The sequence below is a fragment of the Vipera ursinii genome (genome assembly GCF_947247035.1).
Source record: "Vipera ursinii genome assembly, chromosome: 1".
Lineage (NCBI taxonomy): Eukaryota > Metazoa > Chordata > Lepidosauria > Squamata > Viperidae > Vipera > Vipera ursinii.
In genome coordinates this window covers 337,765,744-337,784,390 of record NC_139512.1, presented here as the reverse complement: position 1 = coordinate 337,784,390, position 18,647 = coordinate 337,765,744, and the positions used below count along the sequence as shown (strand labels likewise).

Genomic DNA, 18,647 nt, shown 5'->3' with positions numbered 1-18,647 from the left:
ACCGGCCCCTAGAGTCGGAAACGACTAGCACACATGTGCGGGGGAACCTTTACCTTTTTTAAGGGTAAAAAAAGTTACAAAATGGTGATTTATAAAGACTAAAATAAGATAGTTGAATGATTGGGAAGAATTAAAATAGGCATTAGTTCATAGTTACAAAGTTTTTTGACATTGCTCCTTCTGTTCACAGGTGGGGCCAGACTGATCTGTGAGGAGGCAAGGGTGGTCAGGGTGATCAAACCAGCATTATAGCACACATATGCCCCTTTTTCTACATGCATTATATCATCATACTACCCAAAAGATACAGAACTTGCAGTACAATGCTATTTTCATTATGTGAAAAATGCACTAAAACGCATTTTAGATTTATTTTTCAAATTTATGTAGCAATCCACATAACAAAATATGACTGGGTGGAGTACAACCAAGTTTTAAAAAATTATAATTAGATCCAATAATATATCCAGGAGCACTCCACAGTGCACACCAAGAAACTCTAAAATATAGAATGCACATGTAAACAGCCATGCTTTTTTCATTTCATCCACAGATTGGCTAGACTTGGTTTTCACCTTGCTCTAAAAACAGGCTTTGGCTGTGAAGGGCCTGTTTATTTGACCTAAGAATCTACATGAGAACTCCCAAACCCAGAAAAATATGCTTACCTGCCCCTCACAAAATTCTTCCAAGCAAATTGCACATATAGGAGGAGAACTGCAGGTGCTAACAGAGTCCCCTGTTGGAGCATGCCGATGGGGGCCTTGATACCTCCGTACAGCCAGGCGGTTGATTGCTTGTATTGTCACTTCCTGCACATTTGTCTGAGGAAGAATGAGAAAATAGAGGGAGGAAATCTTCCAAGGCCTCACCTCCTGCACAGCTGATATGGAACATAAAAAATCAGCATTTCCTTTCAGTTTAAATAGATGACCAAGTTAAAGGGGTTTGTGGCAACCTAGTTCAACCAAAACCTCTCTTGCTTAATGCAGGAAATTCTTTAGGGAGCTGTATCTTCCTACAGTGTGCTGCTAGACCATTGCTATGGCAACAGCAATGGAAACCCACCTATACAAAGTCATGAAAATTTCAGGAGAATCCTGAGAACTCTTGTGGTAACACAATGTATGGCAGATATGGTTGGGAGGCTGCAGACAAGAAAACTCAGCTCTTTGATCTGCTGCCGGGAAGCTAGGCTGAGCCAGACTAGGAGGAGAATCTAGCTTTCCTTGTACAGTAAATGAATATTACAGAGTTGTTGGGTATATAAATGTATAAATAAACAGCTAAACTCACCATGAAGCCACTTTTTCAAAATCCCCACAATGTGCTTCCACAAAACCTCTTTACATGTCAGATCAAAATTTAATTGTGCCCATCTGTCTCAAAAGACTGCCTACCCTTGAAATAAAGCAACCTGCTGCTCAGAGTCTCCAGAAATGGAGTGATACAAGTTTTAAGTACAAGTACTATTAGAGATTTGGAATGATACAATACCCAATTCTTGTGCTTTGTGAGTTTTTGGTGCCACTGTAAAATATGTGTCTGACATCCAAAACCTATAGTTAAAACTCCATACAAAGGCTCTCATGATACTCATGGATCACCACGATCCAAATAAAATATTAATCATATTATCAGAGAAAGAAACATTTTCTGAAGGATTGAGAACATTTGATATCAGATGGAGTACTACTAAACAATTCTTACCTGATTTCTGCCTGGCTGACAACGAGTGCGAACAATGAAGATTATAACAATGACCAGTACTGTACTGACAACGGTGAGGAGTATCCAAACATCATAGTCTGGCTGTTGGGAAGACCCAAGAGATTAGAGCTCTGTCATTCATTCCAATAGGCCACCTCACATGATATGCCAGAACAAATCAAAATAGTGTAGTGATGAAGCGACAATTCAAATCTCTATACACCCATACTGGTTTACGTTATATTATCCTATAATTTAGTCAATAATTTGATTAAACCATACAACTTATCTGAGCAGGAAATCAAACAGTATCATGGTAAAATGCAGTAGAAAAGTAAGAGACGTAAATATTGCTAATACAAAAAGGAGTAAAAGAGAAAAAGTTAGATTAATCTGGAATAACTAGAAATTCCACATTAGAATATTAAGTTTCAGATGGTGATGATCAGGCAGAAAATAACAGAAATATGTAGAAATATCAAATATGGATACATATAGCCAACATAAAAATAATATAGAAAAAGCCATCTGGGAAGGAATTATAAAAATATAAAGGGGGATTAAGGCTAGAAATATGAGGGATATCAGCAGAGAAGAGAAAGGAAAAAGAATAAGAAATCTGAGTACAAAAGGAACAAACAAGGAAATAGGAATGAAAACTATTAAGAACAAATCCCACTCCCAATCAACAGATTTACTACAAGGTGGGGGGGAGAATCTGATAGTATTATAACTAAACAAGAATGCAATAAAAGTGCACACATTAACAAAGAAAAGTCTATTAAGATAGGACTAAGTGGTTCTTGAGAGTAAGAATCTTGAAAGCTAGACTGACAGGCGTCTAGATGAAAGACATCTAAGACAACAAACGCAGACAACCGGACATGAGGCAAAAAGATGATTGCAACAGGTCTATAACAAATAAGCTATTGAGCCACACTAGGAAGGTGGAATTATTACATAAAGTGAAGGAATCTAGGTTTGGGGCTCTAGCTCACATAATCAAAAGAGCCATTTCTGGCACAGCAGCAAGAAAAAAAAATCACCATAAACTGGGGTTGAAAAAAGCATACGAAGATAAATTAGGTATTCCTTGACTTACAACAGTTTGCTTAGTGTGTGTTCGAAGTTACAACAGCACTGAAAAAGTGACTTGTGACCATTTTTCATACTTACGACCATTGCAGCATCCCCATTTACATTCGGATACTTGACAACTGGTTCATATTTATGAAGGATGCAATGTCCCGGGGTCATGTGATCATTATTTAAGACATTCTGACAAGCAAAGTCAATGGGGAAGCCAGATTCACTTAACCACCATGTTACTAATTCAACAACTGCAGAGATTCACTTAATAACTGTGGCACGAAAAGTAGTAAAATGGGGCAAAACTCACTTAACACATTTCTCACTTAGCAACATAAATTCTGGGCTCAGTTGTGATCATGTCAAGGACTATCTGTACAAAAAACATGAAATATGTAGATTTGGCAACAAACTGACATTTCCAAGAAAAAGAGCAAGAAACAATCTCAGTTACATTTCTGTTTTGCTTCAAAGGTAATTGCCCAAAGCAGAGAATAAAGACATTCAACAAGTAGTTTGAGGAAATCCAGGACCATTAACCAAAGAAGCAAAATAATGCCTGAAAGCAACAGGGGAAAAAGGAGAAAGAGTGAATCAAACTCTTTCACAATGCAAATCTGCACAGTGATAAGATTAGTGACATCTTCTGAGGCTTTGGTGGGAAGACAAAAATAGTTTAAGTTGGAAATTACCAAGGTGCAGGCAAAAGAAGATAGTAGATAGGTAAAACAAACAGAAACCTTGAGAGCAGCTAAATACAACTAAGACATGAAGAAAGGATGAATACAAAATTATGAATATCAGCAGCATAAATATCACAAATATGCCTTGGCTAAATTTCCCCAGTCAGCAATTTGTTACCTCTAAGTTGGCTGGAGAGGGATTGGTGTTATAACCAAACACATCTGGAAGGGGGAGTTAATTTGAGAAAAGTTATCCTAAGCTAAAGAGGAGAGAAAAATGCATAAGTTGTCTATGATAAAACAGAAAAAAATGAGGCTAGTTAAAGTATAGATACACAATCAACATTACTGTGATAGAGACTTAAGATTTTCATTAAGAATCCAGGGAGGGAAAAACTGAGGTGCTTACTTACCCAAGCTGGCATTTCCTTCACCTCAATCTTCACATGGGCTTCACGGTTATTGTTCACCACTCTCATGAGAAGTTCAGCATTGTGGCCCCAGATCAGAACAACAGGATGACTCAGCCCTTGAGGCTTCCTCAACTGTGGAGAGATGGAATATGAGCTGGGCTCTCTGGACCATTCTACAAACATTCATTTGGCTTTGGGAAAACATGGAAATCATTTCCTTAGCATGTTTCAGCAAAGACTGGGTTCAAGTGTCATCTCTACTGGGGAGATGGCTATCTTAAAATCTCATTAAGTCATATGGTATTGCCCAGAAAGTTGCTTGCTTAGCAATCAGTTTAGTGATAAGAAGACAATCCTAATGACCAGGTGAGACCGTCAAGCTGTCTTGATGTCTAAAATATGAAATCCAAATGATACTCCTTTCTGATTTAGCTACTGAGCCTTCATATACTGAGTTTTTTTTAATGAATTTATAAGGCCACCCATCTATCCAATGAAACTCTGGACAGCAAACATAAAATACAAAGTATCAATAGTTGTAACACACACACACAGAGAGAGAGAGAGAGAGAGAGAGAGAGAGAGCGCCCAGGTCAACATTTCCTCATTAATATTATTATTATTATTATTATTTATTTGATTTATATACCGCCCTTCTCCTTGGTAGGACTCAGGGCGGTTCACAGGGCACATATAAAAAACAAAAACACTATACAAAAATTAAAAAGAATTAAACCCTTGCCCAATAAAACAGTAATACAGATTAAAAACAATTAAAAAACCCATAATCCCCATCAGGCCAGACCAGCTAATTCGAACAGATGGGTCTTCAGGCCCCGACGGAAAGTTCGAAGGTCTGGTGCCATCCGGAGCTCCACCGGCAACTGATTCCATAAAGCCGGGGCCCCCACAGAGAAGGCCCTCCCCCTGGGGGCCACCAGTCGACATTCCCTGACTGGCGGCACCCTGAGGAGGCCCTCTCTGTGGGAACGCACAGGGCGGAGGGGAGTCGATGCCGGCAGCAGGTGGTCCCTGAGGTAACCCGGACCCATGCCATGTAGGGCCTTAAAGATCGTAACCAACACCTTGAACCTCACCCGAAAGACAACTGGTAACCAATGCAGCTCGCGGAGCAAAGGTGTAACATGGGAGTACCGGGAAACTCCCAAGACAACTCTCGCGGCCGCATTCTGTACCAGTTGGAGCCTCCGGGTGGTCTTCAAGGGAAGCCCCATGTAGAGAGCATTACAGTAGTCAAGGCGAGAGGTCACGAGCGCATGAGTGACTGTACACAGGGCATCCCGGTTTAGATAGGGCCGCAACTGGCGCACCAGGCGAACCTGGGCGAAAGCCCCCCTAGTCACGGCCACTATATGCTCTTCCAAAGTAAGCCGCGAATCTAGAAGGACTCCCAAGTTGCGAGCCCTATCCACGGGGGGTAAGAGCTCACCCCCCATAGAAAGAGATGGAACATTTGGAATGTCCCGGGATGCCGGAATGCACAGCCACTCAGTCTTGTCAGGGTTGAGCTGAAGTCTGTTCCTCCCCATCCAGACCCGAACCGCCTCCAGGCAACGGGACATCACGGCGAGGGCATCACTGGGGTGGTTTGGGGTCGAAAAGAAAAGTTGGGTATCATCGGCATACTGATGATACCCAACTCCAAAACCACGAATGATCTCACCCAGCGGTTTCATATAGATGTTGAACAGGAGAGGCGAGAGAACCGACCCCTGAGGAACTCCACAAACGAGAGACCTAGGGGCCGATCTCTGCCCCCCTGCCAACACCGACTCCGAGCGTCCCAGGAGATAGGAGGAGAACCACTGAAGAACTGTGCCTCCCACTCCCAATCCCCTGAGACGCCGCAGCAAGATACCATGGTCGATGGTATCGAAAGCCGCTGAGAGGTCTAATAGGACTAGGATAGAGGAATGTCCCCTATCCCGCGCCCTCCAGAGATCATTCACCAGAGCGACCAATGCCGTCTCCGTGCTGTACCCGGGCCTGAAACCCGATTGGTAGGGGTCCAGATAATCCGCTTCATCCAGGACCAGAGGGAGCTGATGCGCCACCACACTCTCAACAACCTTCGCAAGAAAGCGAAGGTTGGAGACTGGACGAAAGTTGTTCAAAACGGCTGGGTCCAGGACAGGCTTCTTGAGGAGAGGTCTCACCACCGCCTCCTTCAAGACGGCGGGAAAATAACCCTCACTCAAAGAAGCAGATATAACCGCCTGGAACCAGCCTCGTGTCCTCTCCCTAGCTGCATAAACCAGCCAGGAAGGGCACGGGTCCAACAAACATGTGGAGGAGCTCAGCCTCCCCATAATCCTGTCCACTTCATCAGGGGTCACAGAATCAAACTCTTCCCAGATAACATTGACAAGACCGCCCATGTCCTGATCGCCTGACTCTGCCCAGCTGGAGTCCAAACCGGTCCGAATCCGAGCGATTTTATCCGACAGATGATGACTAAATTCCTCGGCACGACCTTGCAAGGGATCCTCTCTCACCTCCTGATTGAGAAGTGAGCGAGTCACCCTAAACAAGGCGGCCGGGCGATTATCTGCGGACGCGATGAGGGTGGAGAAGTAATTACACCTCGCCACCCTCATCGCTGCGAGATAAGACCTAATATAGGTTCTTAACCGCAATCGGTCGGGTTCGGATCGGCTAGACCTCCAGCAGCTCTCTAGGCCCCGTTTCCGGCGCTTCATCTCCCGGAGCTCCGCGGAAAACCATGGAGCTCGCTGGGATCTGCGCCGGGTCAGGGGCCGCAAGGGTACAACCCGGTCAAGTGCCTCAGTGGCTGCCCTTCCCCAGGCTTCCACTAAGGCATCAGCCGAGCAGTGAGCAGTGGAGGCAGGTGGGGACCCCAGCGCCGCTTGGAATCTGTCAGGATCCATTAAGCGTCTGGGGCGGTACCATCTAATTGGCTCCGTACCCCCACGGCGGGGGGTGGCAAAGCGGAAGACCAGCCGCAGGAGATGATGATCGGTCCATGACAGGGGCATAATAAATGGAGAGCCCCCACCTAGATCATCCAACCACCGTCTAGATAAAAAAATCAGGTCAAGGGTGTGGCCTCCCTCATGAGTTGGCTCTGAAATTACTTGCGTCAGGTCCATGGCCGCCATGGAAGCCATGAACTCCCGAGCTAGCTCAGATGAACCTCCCAGAGATGGTAGATTGAAGTCTCCCAAAACTATAAGTTTGGGAAACTCAACCACCAAACCCGAGAGGATATCGAGCAGCTCGGGCAGGGCTGCCGCTGTGAGACTAGGCGAAATGTACACCAGCAGCAAGCCCAACTGCGCCCCAGGACCAAATCTCATGAAGAGAGACTCACACCCGACTATCTGAGAAACGGTGGCCTCCCGCGGACATAAGGTCTCCCTAATGGTAACCGCCACTCCCCCACCCCTACCTTGAGCTCGTGGCCGGTGTAGCACCCGGAAACCTGGTGGGCAGAGGTCAACCAAAGGGACCCCACCCTCTGGGCCCAACCAAGTCTCCGTGATGCAAGCCAGGTCCGCATGCTCACCCTCAACTAGATCCCTAACGAGGGGAGCTTTATTAACCACGGACCTGGCATTCAGGTACACCAGCCGGAGCTCAGGAGGCTGCACATCCCCGCTCCCGGGACCTCGGGGAAGAACCAGAGGGTCGGAGCGCCTCACCGCTTGAAGACAGCGGAGACGGCCCTCCCGGTAACGATATGGCCCCCTGTCTATCCGCCTGCTGCCTTTCCCCGTCGTGGGAATTGGTAGTCCCACGACCCGCTCAAGAGCCCCAGATGTACCCACAACCCGCTCTCCACGAGCGCCGTCAGACCCAGGCCTGGCCTGCAACAAAGTTGTTTGGCTACCCCCCACCGCCGAACAACCACTACCCCCCACCCCCCTCCCCAACCCCCTAAAAAATTTAGCTAAAAAATTAACCAGGGGCCTCTTATTAGGTTTATATCGCAAGCCCCTGGCCTTTCCCGGCCATCCCTCAGGGTCCCAACAATTGGGCCCCTCATCGAGATTAGGGAAAGAAAAGAAAGCGGGACGCACCCAGGAGAGGGGGGCACCCCTGAGGGCGAGCAAGTCCGTGTCGGAATATTGATGCATCCAGTCAGCGAGTCCAGAGAGGGCAGTCCAATGATTGAAACCAACAGGAGGATCAAAGGAAAAGAGTGGGACATTTGGGCCATCCACCAACCACTGCCACTTGATTGGATGCTCCCAGGGGCACACCACAGCCCGTCCTCTCACAACGGGACGCGAGTCTGCCTCCGGGGATGGTCCAAAATGCCCACCCTGGGTGGGGCAGCACCCACAGAGCTCCCACCTCTATGGGGCTGCCGATGAAAAACAGGCCACTCTCCCACTGTGGCCTGTACCCAGGTCCGTCCCAGTCCAAAGGGGGAAAGAAAGAGGCAAATGGAAAGTTAATAAATAAGATAATAAATAAGTTAATAAATAAGTTGGCAGTCCATTGTATCGCCATCGTTGTCATAAATGTCGTTGCTGCTGCCATTATCTCAAGCAGCCAAAACCAACGAATCGCTGTCGCCATGGTCGTCCTCTCCACCGCCCAAAGCAGCCCGAGGACGCCGCCGGTATCTTAGGATACCCATCCTATACATCTGTACACTGGAGCTTCAGAACTAACAATCTGGCCCAAATGCCTGAAGTACGAGTTAGTAAGGTTAGGAGTGATCCATATTTTGGGGTGAAGATGTTCCATATGGCAGGCACCCTGAGAGAAAAGACATGCTTCCTAGGATCCACCAGGTGAAATTGCCTCACTGAGGGGACCAGGAACATGCCCATTCTACTAGATCGAGTGGGTCAGGCAAATCCCTCAATAACTCTGGCAGGGTCAGGTGATCCCTCAATAACTCTGGCATCATTCCATGCATCACTTTAAAAGTGGTAACTAGCTTCTTAAAGTGCAACCAAAAGCCTACAGGAGTCACTGCAAAGCACATAGCTGTGTGTTATGTGAGTGTATCATGGTGCATGCAATTCTGCACGTGCCACTGCATTCTGGACCAGCTGATGCTTCTAAATACTTCTGAAGACAGCTCCATGAAAATGTGTTGCAACAGTCCATATGCGAGGGTGATTAATATGACAATGAGAAGTGCCTCCAATCCAGGAATGGGCGCAACTGGTGCACAAGAACTTTTTGTGTGAAAGCCTTCCTGGCCATAGGTGCCATCTGCTCCTTAGGTACAAGCTGCAAGTCCATGAAGACCCCGAGATTGTATATCAACTCTGACTGAGGAAATGTTACCCCATTCACAGTTAGTAGTGGAAAACTGCTAGATATCGGGAGGTATAGAACACTGAGCCACTCAGGGTTGTTAAGGTTGAAATGAAACTGGTTCTTCCCCATCCAGTCCTACATAGCCTCCAGGCATTGGGAAAACACAAGAGCTTCAATACACCACTTGGACAGCCTGAGGCACAGATGTGCAACTGACTGGCATCAGCATACTGATGAAATTACATCCTATGCCAAACCACATGCAGTGCTTTCATATAGATATTAAATAGGACCTGGGAGCGAGTCAAGCCCTGTGGCAGCTGAAAAGCAGGTGGCCTAGGGCTGGACCTTTCCCTCCTAGCAACTCCAACTGGAACTGAGGGAAGGAGAACCACTGTAACAGTGCCTCCTACCTCCCAGGATATCACAACTGATGGTATCAAAAACTACTGAAAGATCAAGAAGGGCCAATATGGATATATTATCCCCATCCCAAGTCCACCAGAGATAATCTGCAAACATGATCAATGCCATCTCAGTGCTATATATAGTCTTCAATGAGTCCTGTTCCTCTAAATCCACTTCCTCCAAAGTCATTTGAAGCTGTATTTCTACTACCTCCTCAGCAGCCTTGATTGGGAGTTGGCCAAAGTTGGTAAGAATATGGGTGGCTATATAAATGTTTTAAATAAATAAATAAACCTTCCCTATTTAGAGATTGGATGAAAATTGTCCAGTACACCTGAGTACAGTGATGCTCTCTTAATGAGGGGCAGACTACTACCTCCTTCAAGCCAGGTGGAACCATTGCCTCCCACGAGGAGACATTTATCTTCACTTGAGCCTAATTACATGTCAAGTCTTGGGACGCTTTAACCAGCCAGATAGATCTTTGCTTTGACTTTTCCTATACATATTAATTCCAAAGCATGTTTTTTTTGCCATACCGACAGTTTTAATCACAATTAGTGGAAATTTCTATCTTGTTAACCCAGTGTGAATTGGGGAGACAAGAACGAAAGCAAGTGTCATAACAAAATATGTGGATTTAAGATGGTATTTGCTGATGCAAATATTCAGCCTTCAAAACTACAAGACAGGGAAAGGAGTTAGACCAGATAATTTAAAAAATCTCTTCCAACCTTAAACTCTATGATTCTATGACTTAAGGCAGGGGTGCCAAACTGCCAGCCCATGGGCCGGACGCGTCACCAGGAAACCATGCCCACCCCATTGCCGGCAATGGAAAAAAGCTCCGATACGAGTTTGACATGTCTGACTTAAGGCATTCTCTTTCAAGGGCCAGGGATGAGATGAAGACAATGTCATGGGGACAATAAAAAGACATCGTAACAAGTTTGTGCCATGTTTAACTGCAAGCAGGGAATCGGTCCTTACGAGACTCTGAGAAAGCAATCAGAAGCCCTACTATTGTTGTGTGCCACTCAGTCACCTTATAAATTTGATAAATAATTAAATCTGATTAGCTTCACTGTAAAGACAGGGTATTACATTTTTTTAACAGGACTGAAAAATGTCCTTGCTTATCAACAATTAGGTCATTTCTAGCTCTAAGATTAGAAGACAACCTGAAATCTACACCATCAAGAGGTATCAAAAGAAATCCCTGAATACTGTTTTCCTAGTGTTCAATTTTAGTGGTGAAATAAAGTGAAACAATATTTTGTAGGTCTGGAGTGATGGAATTGGATTCCAAAGAGTACTTGGGTCACATCCACTTTCACTTAACAGAAACCAAGCATTGCTTAGCTCCATTTTTCCATGTTTCATCATGGCAGAATGCCAGGCCTAACATTAGGAAATATGAGGCTACCTGGCCCAGATGGGATAATCTGTATATCACATGAAAGGGCAGCTACAATATTTTTGTTTTTACAGGTCACCTGACACAAGGAGGAAAGGGAGTCATCTAAAAGCCAAAATAAGGGAATATTAACAGTGCTGTCTTTACCCCAAGAAGCTTAGCTGCCCTCTTCTCATACCCATTTCTATGCTGGCGACCAACACGTTTCACATGTATAAAAAGAAATGGACCTAACAATTCCCTCTGGAGGGAAACACAACACGAGAATACAGTTCGAGGAAATAGGGCTACCAGGGATGAAGAGGCAAGAGAACCAGGCTGTGCATAGTCAGTTCATATGAGATTCTGGTATTTCTGTTTGCCCACCTACTTAACAACTGTCCCAATTCTGAAGACGTTGCTTGCATCAAGTCATCTACTGGCAAATTAATAAAAATTCAGAAATATTTAAAAAGAAGGAAGTGAGAGAAGGAAGTGCTGGCCTCTCACTTTTTAAAAGCAAATCTGTTAAAACAAACAACAAAAAAAAGAATATTTCCCTTTCTCTTCAGAATCTCCTTACCTGGTCAGCAGCACTCTGATCATCTGTAATATCAAACAGAACAGCCCGAGCTCCCCTCTCCCCTGCCAGTTTTGCCTGCAAAGAGAGGAAAGAGTTCAAAAGAATATATGTGAATAACTGCACCATCGTGACCACGTAGCCCTTCTCATTCTTTGTTATCCACCTCAGTTACTAGATTGGACATTTATTCTGTGGTCCCCATCTGTGGGAAAAGAAGGCCTTGTTTGTATTGAGTTACCTGTGTCTTTCATAATTGGAAAGCAAGCTACTGGACTCAGGAGGCACACATTTCATAAAAAGTTGATTCTTCACTTTTAAATGATGCATTTATTTACCTATATATTCATTTACAGAAAACAATCCCAGTTTGAGAAAAAGAGGATGCATAGATTTAGAGTTGTATAATATCACAATTGAAAGGGAAGAAATGGCCACAACGAAGTGTGTGATTTGTAGTATAGGTAGTCCTTGACTTACGACCATAATGGAGTCCAAAATTTAAGTTGCTAAGTAAGAAATTTATTAAGTGAGCTTTGCCCCATTTTATGACTTCTCTTGTCACATTTGTTAACTGAATCACTGCAGGTGTTAAATTAGTAATGTTGTTAAGTGAATCTGGCTTCCCCATTGACTTTGCTTGTCAGAAGTTTACAAAAAGTGATCACATGACCCCGGGACACTGCAACTGTCATAAATGTCAGTCAGTTTTCAAGCATCCAAATATAAGTCACATGATCATGGGGATACTGCCATAGTCTTAAGTGTGAAAAATGATCATAAGTAATCTTTTTCATTGCTGTTGTAACTTTGAGCAGTCACTAAATGAACTGGTGTAAATTGAGGACTACCTGTACTCAGTAGCAATGAAATTGGGGAGTTCTAAATGTCTTGGGATCCGTAAATTGTATTCCCAGCCCAGCCCAGCCCAGTTGTTCAGATATCTAGAGCATATAAGCAGCAATTTCCCCCCTGAGCCTGGAAGATGTTCCCAGGAGATTGTGCCCTCTATGGGCTGCCCTCTCTGCCCTGCTGACAGACACTCATAATGGAACAACCATGTTTCCCCAAAAGTAAGGCTACCCCAAAAATAAGGCCTAGTTTTGGGGCAAGGCACACACCTACCCATGTTTCCTCAAAAATAAGACTGGGTCTTTTTTTTGCCTCCAAAAGAGGCATCAGGTTTTATTTTCGGGGGATGTCTTACTCAACTCCGGCACCGACAGCCCCGCCTAGCAGGACCAGTTCTTCTGGGGCTGAAGGAGCAGCTTCATTCTGCAGCTACATTCCAGCTGTATTCTGCAGTCAGGCTATTCCGCGAGGCCTATGTAGCCGAGTACCGAGCTATGGATTGAATCCATAGCTCGGTTCTCAGCTGCAGTGGCCTTCTGGAAAAGTCTGTGACTAAGAAATGCAGGCCTGGCTGCAGAAGACACCTCAGAAGTGGGCTGGTGAGGAGAGACCTGGCTGCAAGATAAGTGAGTATGGGGCATGTGGAGCAGCTCCACACCCCCATCTCTGCTCTAGCTTGATTTTTAGGTGTTTGCCTCACCCCCAAAATCAAGATAGGGCTTATTTTCAGGGTAGGCCTTATTTTTGGGGGAAAGATGGTAAAAATCAAGCTAGGGCAGGAATGTGGGTGTGGAGCTGCCCCACACACCTCACACCCACTTACCTTGCAGCCAGGCCTCTCCTCTCCTCGCCAACCCGCTTCTTCTGAAGTGTCTTCTGCAGCCAGGCCTGCATTTCTCAGTTACAGGCCTTTCCAGAAGGCCACTGCAGCCGAGAACTGAGCTATGGATTCAATCCATAGCTCGGTTCTGCAACATCTCTGCAGCTGTGAACTGAGCTATGGATTAAATCATAGGCATAGGCCTTCCAGAAAGGCCTGACTGCAAAATGCAGGCCGGAATGCAGCTGCAGAATACAGCTGCTCCTTCATCCCCAGAAGAAGTGGGCTAGCTGGGCAGGGCTGTCGGTGCCGGAGTTGAATAAGACATCCCCCGAAAATAAGACCTGGTGCCTCTTTTGGAGACAAAAAAAAGACCCAGTCTTATTTTTGGGAAAACATGGGTAGACTGGGGCAACTCACTCCCTATAATATCTAATCTGAATCCTCAGTCAGTGCTTTCTGCTTGGAGGAGTTATCCAGTACCTTCACTTTTAAAAAAATACAGGCATATATCAGCTGTCATATTATGTTTTTCTAAGCAGTGTACAACTTTAAAACGGCTTTTATTCAGCTTAAAAATAAAACTGTAGCAATACTGTATATTAAAATATAGAAACCTCATAAATCAGTGGTCATGAGCAGTGGAGCAATATCATGAGATGCAAATGTTAAAATGAGTCAGCCTGCTTTCAGAGTAGGTCCAGACTATAATTAGGACTAGGGATGGGCCACAACACTGGCACATTGAGACCTGCATTTTGGTTCAACTCTTGGCATCTCCCATTAAAGACTTTCTTAAACTAGAACTGGAGGAAAGGTCTATTGCTCTGAAAGGATAGCCCCTCTCCAGCCTTTTATCTGCTGCAAAGCCGAGAATTACATCCAAATTCAAAAGTAACCAAAAAAGTGATTTGTGACTTGTGTGTGTGCATGCATGTGTGTGTGTGTATGTAGCCTTCATATGCACAGATACAGATTCCTGGTTTCAGCTCAAAAGACGACAATGCCGCAGCCGCCAACAAAAAGCAGGCCCGCTCTGGGTCAGCAAGGTGTGATCTTGCTTCTCTTTGGAAAAACTCAGGAGCCATCCAGGACTTTGACTTTCCATTCCCCTCCTCTCCAGCCCAGCCCAGCCCTGCCCTACTTGGAGGAACAAAGCTCTCCTCTGTTCCTGCCCCACACTGAAAGCAGCCCTGCCACCCAAACACCCGCAATGCACACGCCTGCTCCCACTTCTCTCTGGTCTACCTTAAATTCCCTTCCCCACCCCTTCCGCCCTAGCTAGCTGGCTCACCTGCTTCCCTCCCCCACATCCTATTGGCACTGGATACCTGCCAGGCCAAGCAGGCCCCAAAGCCACCCGCTGGCTCTGCTTCAAAGCCTAGGATGTGAACCGCAGCCCTGCCTCACCAAAGCCTGAGGCTGTATGAGCCATTCAGCAGGGGCTTTTCGCCAGTTCTAAGCTTTGAGCTTTAGAGCGGGCAGCCTTCAGGCAGGCACATGAAAAAGGCAAACAAAGGGGCAGTGGGCACTGCCAGGCTCAGCCTCTCCCTGAAACAGGAATTTGGGAATTAGTCCCTCAGAAGACCTAACCTGTCCTTTAAGGTCTGATAGTTAGAGGTGAGCAAAGGACACAGGCAAACACTCGAAAGAACTGAGTTTCCTTATCGCTCTTAAGATCTAAGGTTGAGCCCTAGCGTGTTCTACAATTAACATATCCATGGGGAAAGCAATACTACCATCAGGGCACTCTGTTTATGGTCAAAGACTTAAATGAAGCAGGCACAGTTCATGTGTAAAAGGGGGCAGGCATACTCTCCAAGTGCATTAAGAGCACCTACCTACCTACAGGCGGTCCTCAACGTACGACCACAGTCGAGTCCACAATGTCTGTTGCTAAGTGAGACATTTGTTGAGTGAGTTTTGCCCCATTTGATGACCGTTCTTGCCACAGTTGTTAAGTGAATCATTGCAGTCGGTAAGTTAGTAACCCGGATGTTAAGTGAATCTGGCTTCCCCATTGACTTTGCTTGTCAAAAGTGACCTCGAGACACAGCAACGTTCGTAAGTATGAACCGGTTGCCAAGCATCTGAATTTTGATCACACGATCATGGGGACGCTTACAAAGGTTGTAACTGTGAAAAATGGTTATAAGTCACTTCGTTTCAGTGCCATTGTAACGGTCGCTAAATGAACTGTTGTAAATTGAGGATTACCTGTATTAAGTCAACAGGATGGTCTAAACCAGGGGTCGGCAACCTTGGCTCTTTTATGACTCGTGGACTTCAACTCCCAGAATTCCTGAGCCAGCTATGCTGGCTCAGGAATTCTGGGAGTTGAAGTCCGCGAGTCATAAAAGAGCCAAGGTTGCCTACCCCTGGTCTAAACAGAGAACTCTCTGCATTTTTCTTTCCTAAAGGATATACAATAACTCTCCTTTCTCCTTCCCCTAGTATTCAGACAGAGAAGTTTAACGCTGCCCTGATGATGGAATGGGTGGGTTTGGGAAGTAAGGCCAAAGCATAGGAGCTCAGCCTTTTTGTGAAGAAATGCTGGCAGAGTGGGCCTCTCCTTAGCCAAGCTAAGCCAATAGTGACTTCTTGGCTCTTTTTATTTCCTCTTTCCCTTCTTTGTAAATTCATTTATAATTATATGCAAGACCTGCAAGACTAACTTCTTCCACGTCTGCTTGAGTCAAGATTGCCAATATCTTTCCCTCCTTCCTTACCCAATTCTCAGAAACTCACTGGCTATCAGGATTGATGCAATGCCAGAAAATGTGCCTTTGATGATTTTGCAACCTGTTCTTTTAGAAGGTGACATTTTTCAAGTTGGTATAAAAGCTGTGTGGTATCCAAAATCATGTCTCCAAAACCCCTTTCGATCTTGCTCAGAATTCAGACATTTGTCACTTGATAATTGGGGTAGTAAAACAGTCTCTGCTGCCCTTCATCTGGTTCCTTACATTACGCTAGGAAGTGGGTAACCTTTGGGCTACAAAACACCCCCAGCCCCATCTATGGTCCCAAATTCCACAAGATCTTATGCAATGGTCAACAACCAAATCACAGGAGGGCAACATTTGCTTTGCAAAAAACAGGAAATTATCTTTTTTTTATTGAAAAGTTTTACAATACATTTTTGTATTTTGAAATTATCAAATAGGTGAAGTAAGAATCCAATAAGCTTAATAAACCCAACCCCAAAATTTAGGAAAATAGGGATTGAACAGTGTAGCCCTAAACTTTCTGGTGACATTTGTATGTTTCTATCTTGCAAATGCCAAGAGCAAAGACAAAGGCCCTCAGCTACAGTCTTATCTGCAATCCATGACTTGTTTATATGCTGGCCTCTATAATATACATGATTATTTAAACAGGCCAAGTTTAAATTTAAACAGGTGGTCCTTGACTTATGACCATAATTGAGCCCAAATTTCTGTTGCTCAGAGAAACAGTTAAGTGATCATTTTATGATCTTTCTTGCCACAGTTGTTAAGTGAATCACTGCAGTTGTTAAGTTAGTGATGTGGTTTTTAAGGGAATCTGGCTTCCCCACTGATTTTGCTGGTCAGAAGGTCACAAAAGGTGATCACATGACCCCAAGATACTGCAACCATCATAAATATGAGTCAGTTGCCAAGCGTCTGAATTTTGATCATGTGACCATGGGAAGGCTGCAACAGTCATCAGTGTAAAAACCAGTCATGTCACTTTTTCAGTGCTGTTGTAACTTCAGTCACTGAATGAACTGTAGTAAGTCGACGATACTCTTAGATTTGTAACTCCTCTACTGTTCATGCAATTTAAGAAAGCTTAGAACATGTTCCTAGAATTGATCTGAACATGTTCATCAAAACTTTATCTATGATACCCAGACTACATATAACCTTCTAAGGCTTTGTATGATGTTTTTCCAAAATCTGTCATTAAATTATATGATAGAAGAGGGAAATGCTAAATATTTGAGCTGCATATGCTTTAAAAATGATTTAGAGGAAGAGATTCACACCTCACATGAACATAGTACCCTTCTGCTGCTCATTAAAGTGTATGTGATCTTCAGGTTTTCTGAAAGATGCTGATGTTTTAAGGAGTCAAATCAAACCAATGTACATTTAATGAAACTTTCAAAGCAATGGCATTTTTTTCAGGTTTCAGGCCTTGAAAAGTGATGTGTGAGCTTTAATGAACAAAAGGGAAGAGCTGCCCTTGCAAATTATTCTTGAAGCACGCAATGCTAACCCTAATCATAAACTTAAATCTATAGTATGAAATCTAATTAACTAACCGTAATTAAGATATATTTAAATTAAATTCAATGCCATTTCTATCTTGTTTTGAAGTGCAGGCACCAGCATACCACTCAAAGGGCAACTTCAAATTTACACACAGAGAGACCCGTCCGCACATCCCTGCTATTAATGTACTTTTGGAGTACAACTTTGGACTATTACTCTCCATGCTTGCTCCATTGAGGTAACTGGGTCCTCCCCCCACCGCAAAAGAAAAACCATTAGGAAGAGTCTCTTTTCCTGGATGAGATCAAATATCCATTTAGCCTAGTGCTGGTCAGTTAGAATCTCTCCAAACTAGGCAGGAAAATTAAAAATATCCTTTCCAAAGGCCTGAGGTCCTGGGATTCAAAGTCAGGTCTTTGGAGTATATCAGTACTCCTCATCCTTGACAATTTTAAGAGGCATGGACTTCAACTCCCAGAATTCCTGATGGCTAGGAAATTCTGAGAATTGGAGTCCCTGTCTCTTAAAAGTTGCCAAAGCTGAGTAGATTATGAGGCCCTTTGAGTATTGAGGAGGGAGGATTTGCCACTAGCTATTTCTGTATAGTCTCTAGCACCTCTAGAACTGAAGAATCACAGTTGTGGACAATTCTGGCATGGAAATGGTTAACACCTGCCTCTTTTGGAAGGAAGGAAAAGAGGAAGTCTGATGAGCAAAGTGCAGAGGCTGGAACACTCTCAGCAGCTGCCTTTGATCTCAGCGTCCTTGGAAAGCGTGTGTGAGCAGGTATCCGCCAGAATTGCTCCAGCAGGCTGGCTTCGCAATTGCCAAGCCTGCCTTGAACAGGGAGGTCAGAGGTTAGCAGTACAACTTCTCAGCTGTAAGATCAAAGGCACTGCAGATCTCAGGCTCCAGGGTTGCCCTGGGAGGTTGGGCACTGAGAGAGCTTAATTTTTCCTGTAAAGGTGCTCTCAAACTGGGAAACTGGTTACGCTTTCTTTAAACCTTTCCAGCATTTACATGTGCATGCACATTTGGGATGGATTCATTTCACCCTGCAAGGTCCCTTCCAACTCTATAATTCTAATTCTGATTTATCCTAACAGAATCTAAAAGAGAAAATGATAAAAAAAAATCTTAATGGTCAGCAGTGGCCTTGTCTTAAGAATTATACTAATCAAAACAATGTGGGC

At 44.5% G+C, this 18,647-nt stretch overlaps 1 protein-coding gene across 1 annotated transcript in view; it reads right to left on the bottom strand.

Moving 5' to 3' along the window:
- RNF43 (ring finger protein 43) overlaps positions 1-18,647 on the bottom strand; it is a 56,831-nt gene that overhangs the window by 13,988 nt on the left and 24,196 nt on the right. Inside the window, exons 3-6 of the mRNA XM_083350092.1 lie at positions 11,545-11,619; positions 3,896-4,027; positions 1,711-1,812; positions 669-824 (exon numbers count right to left, since the gene is read on the bottom strand). Of these exons, the coding sequence (XP_083206218.1) occupies positions 669-824; positions 1,711-1,812; positions 3,896-4,027; positions 11,545-11,619 (465 nt within the window). The remainder of the gene's footprint in view (positions 1-668; positions 825-1,710; positions 1,813-3,895; positions 4,028-11,544; positions 11,620-18,647) is intronic.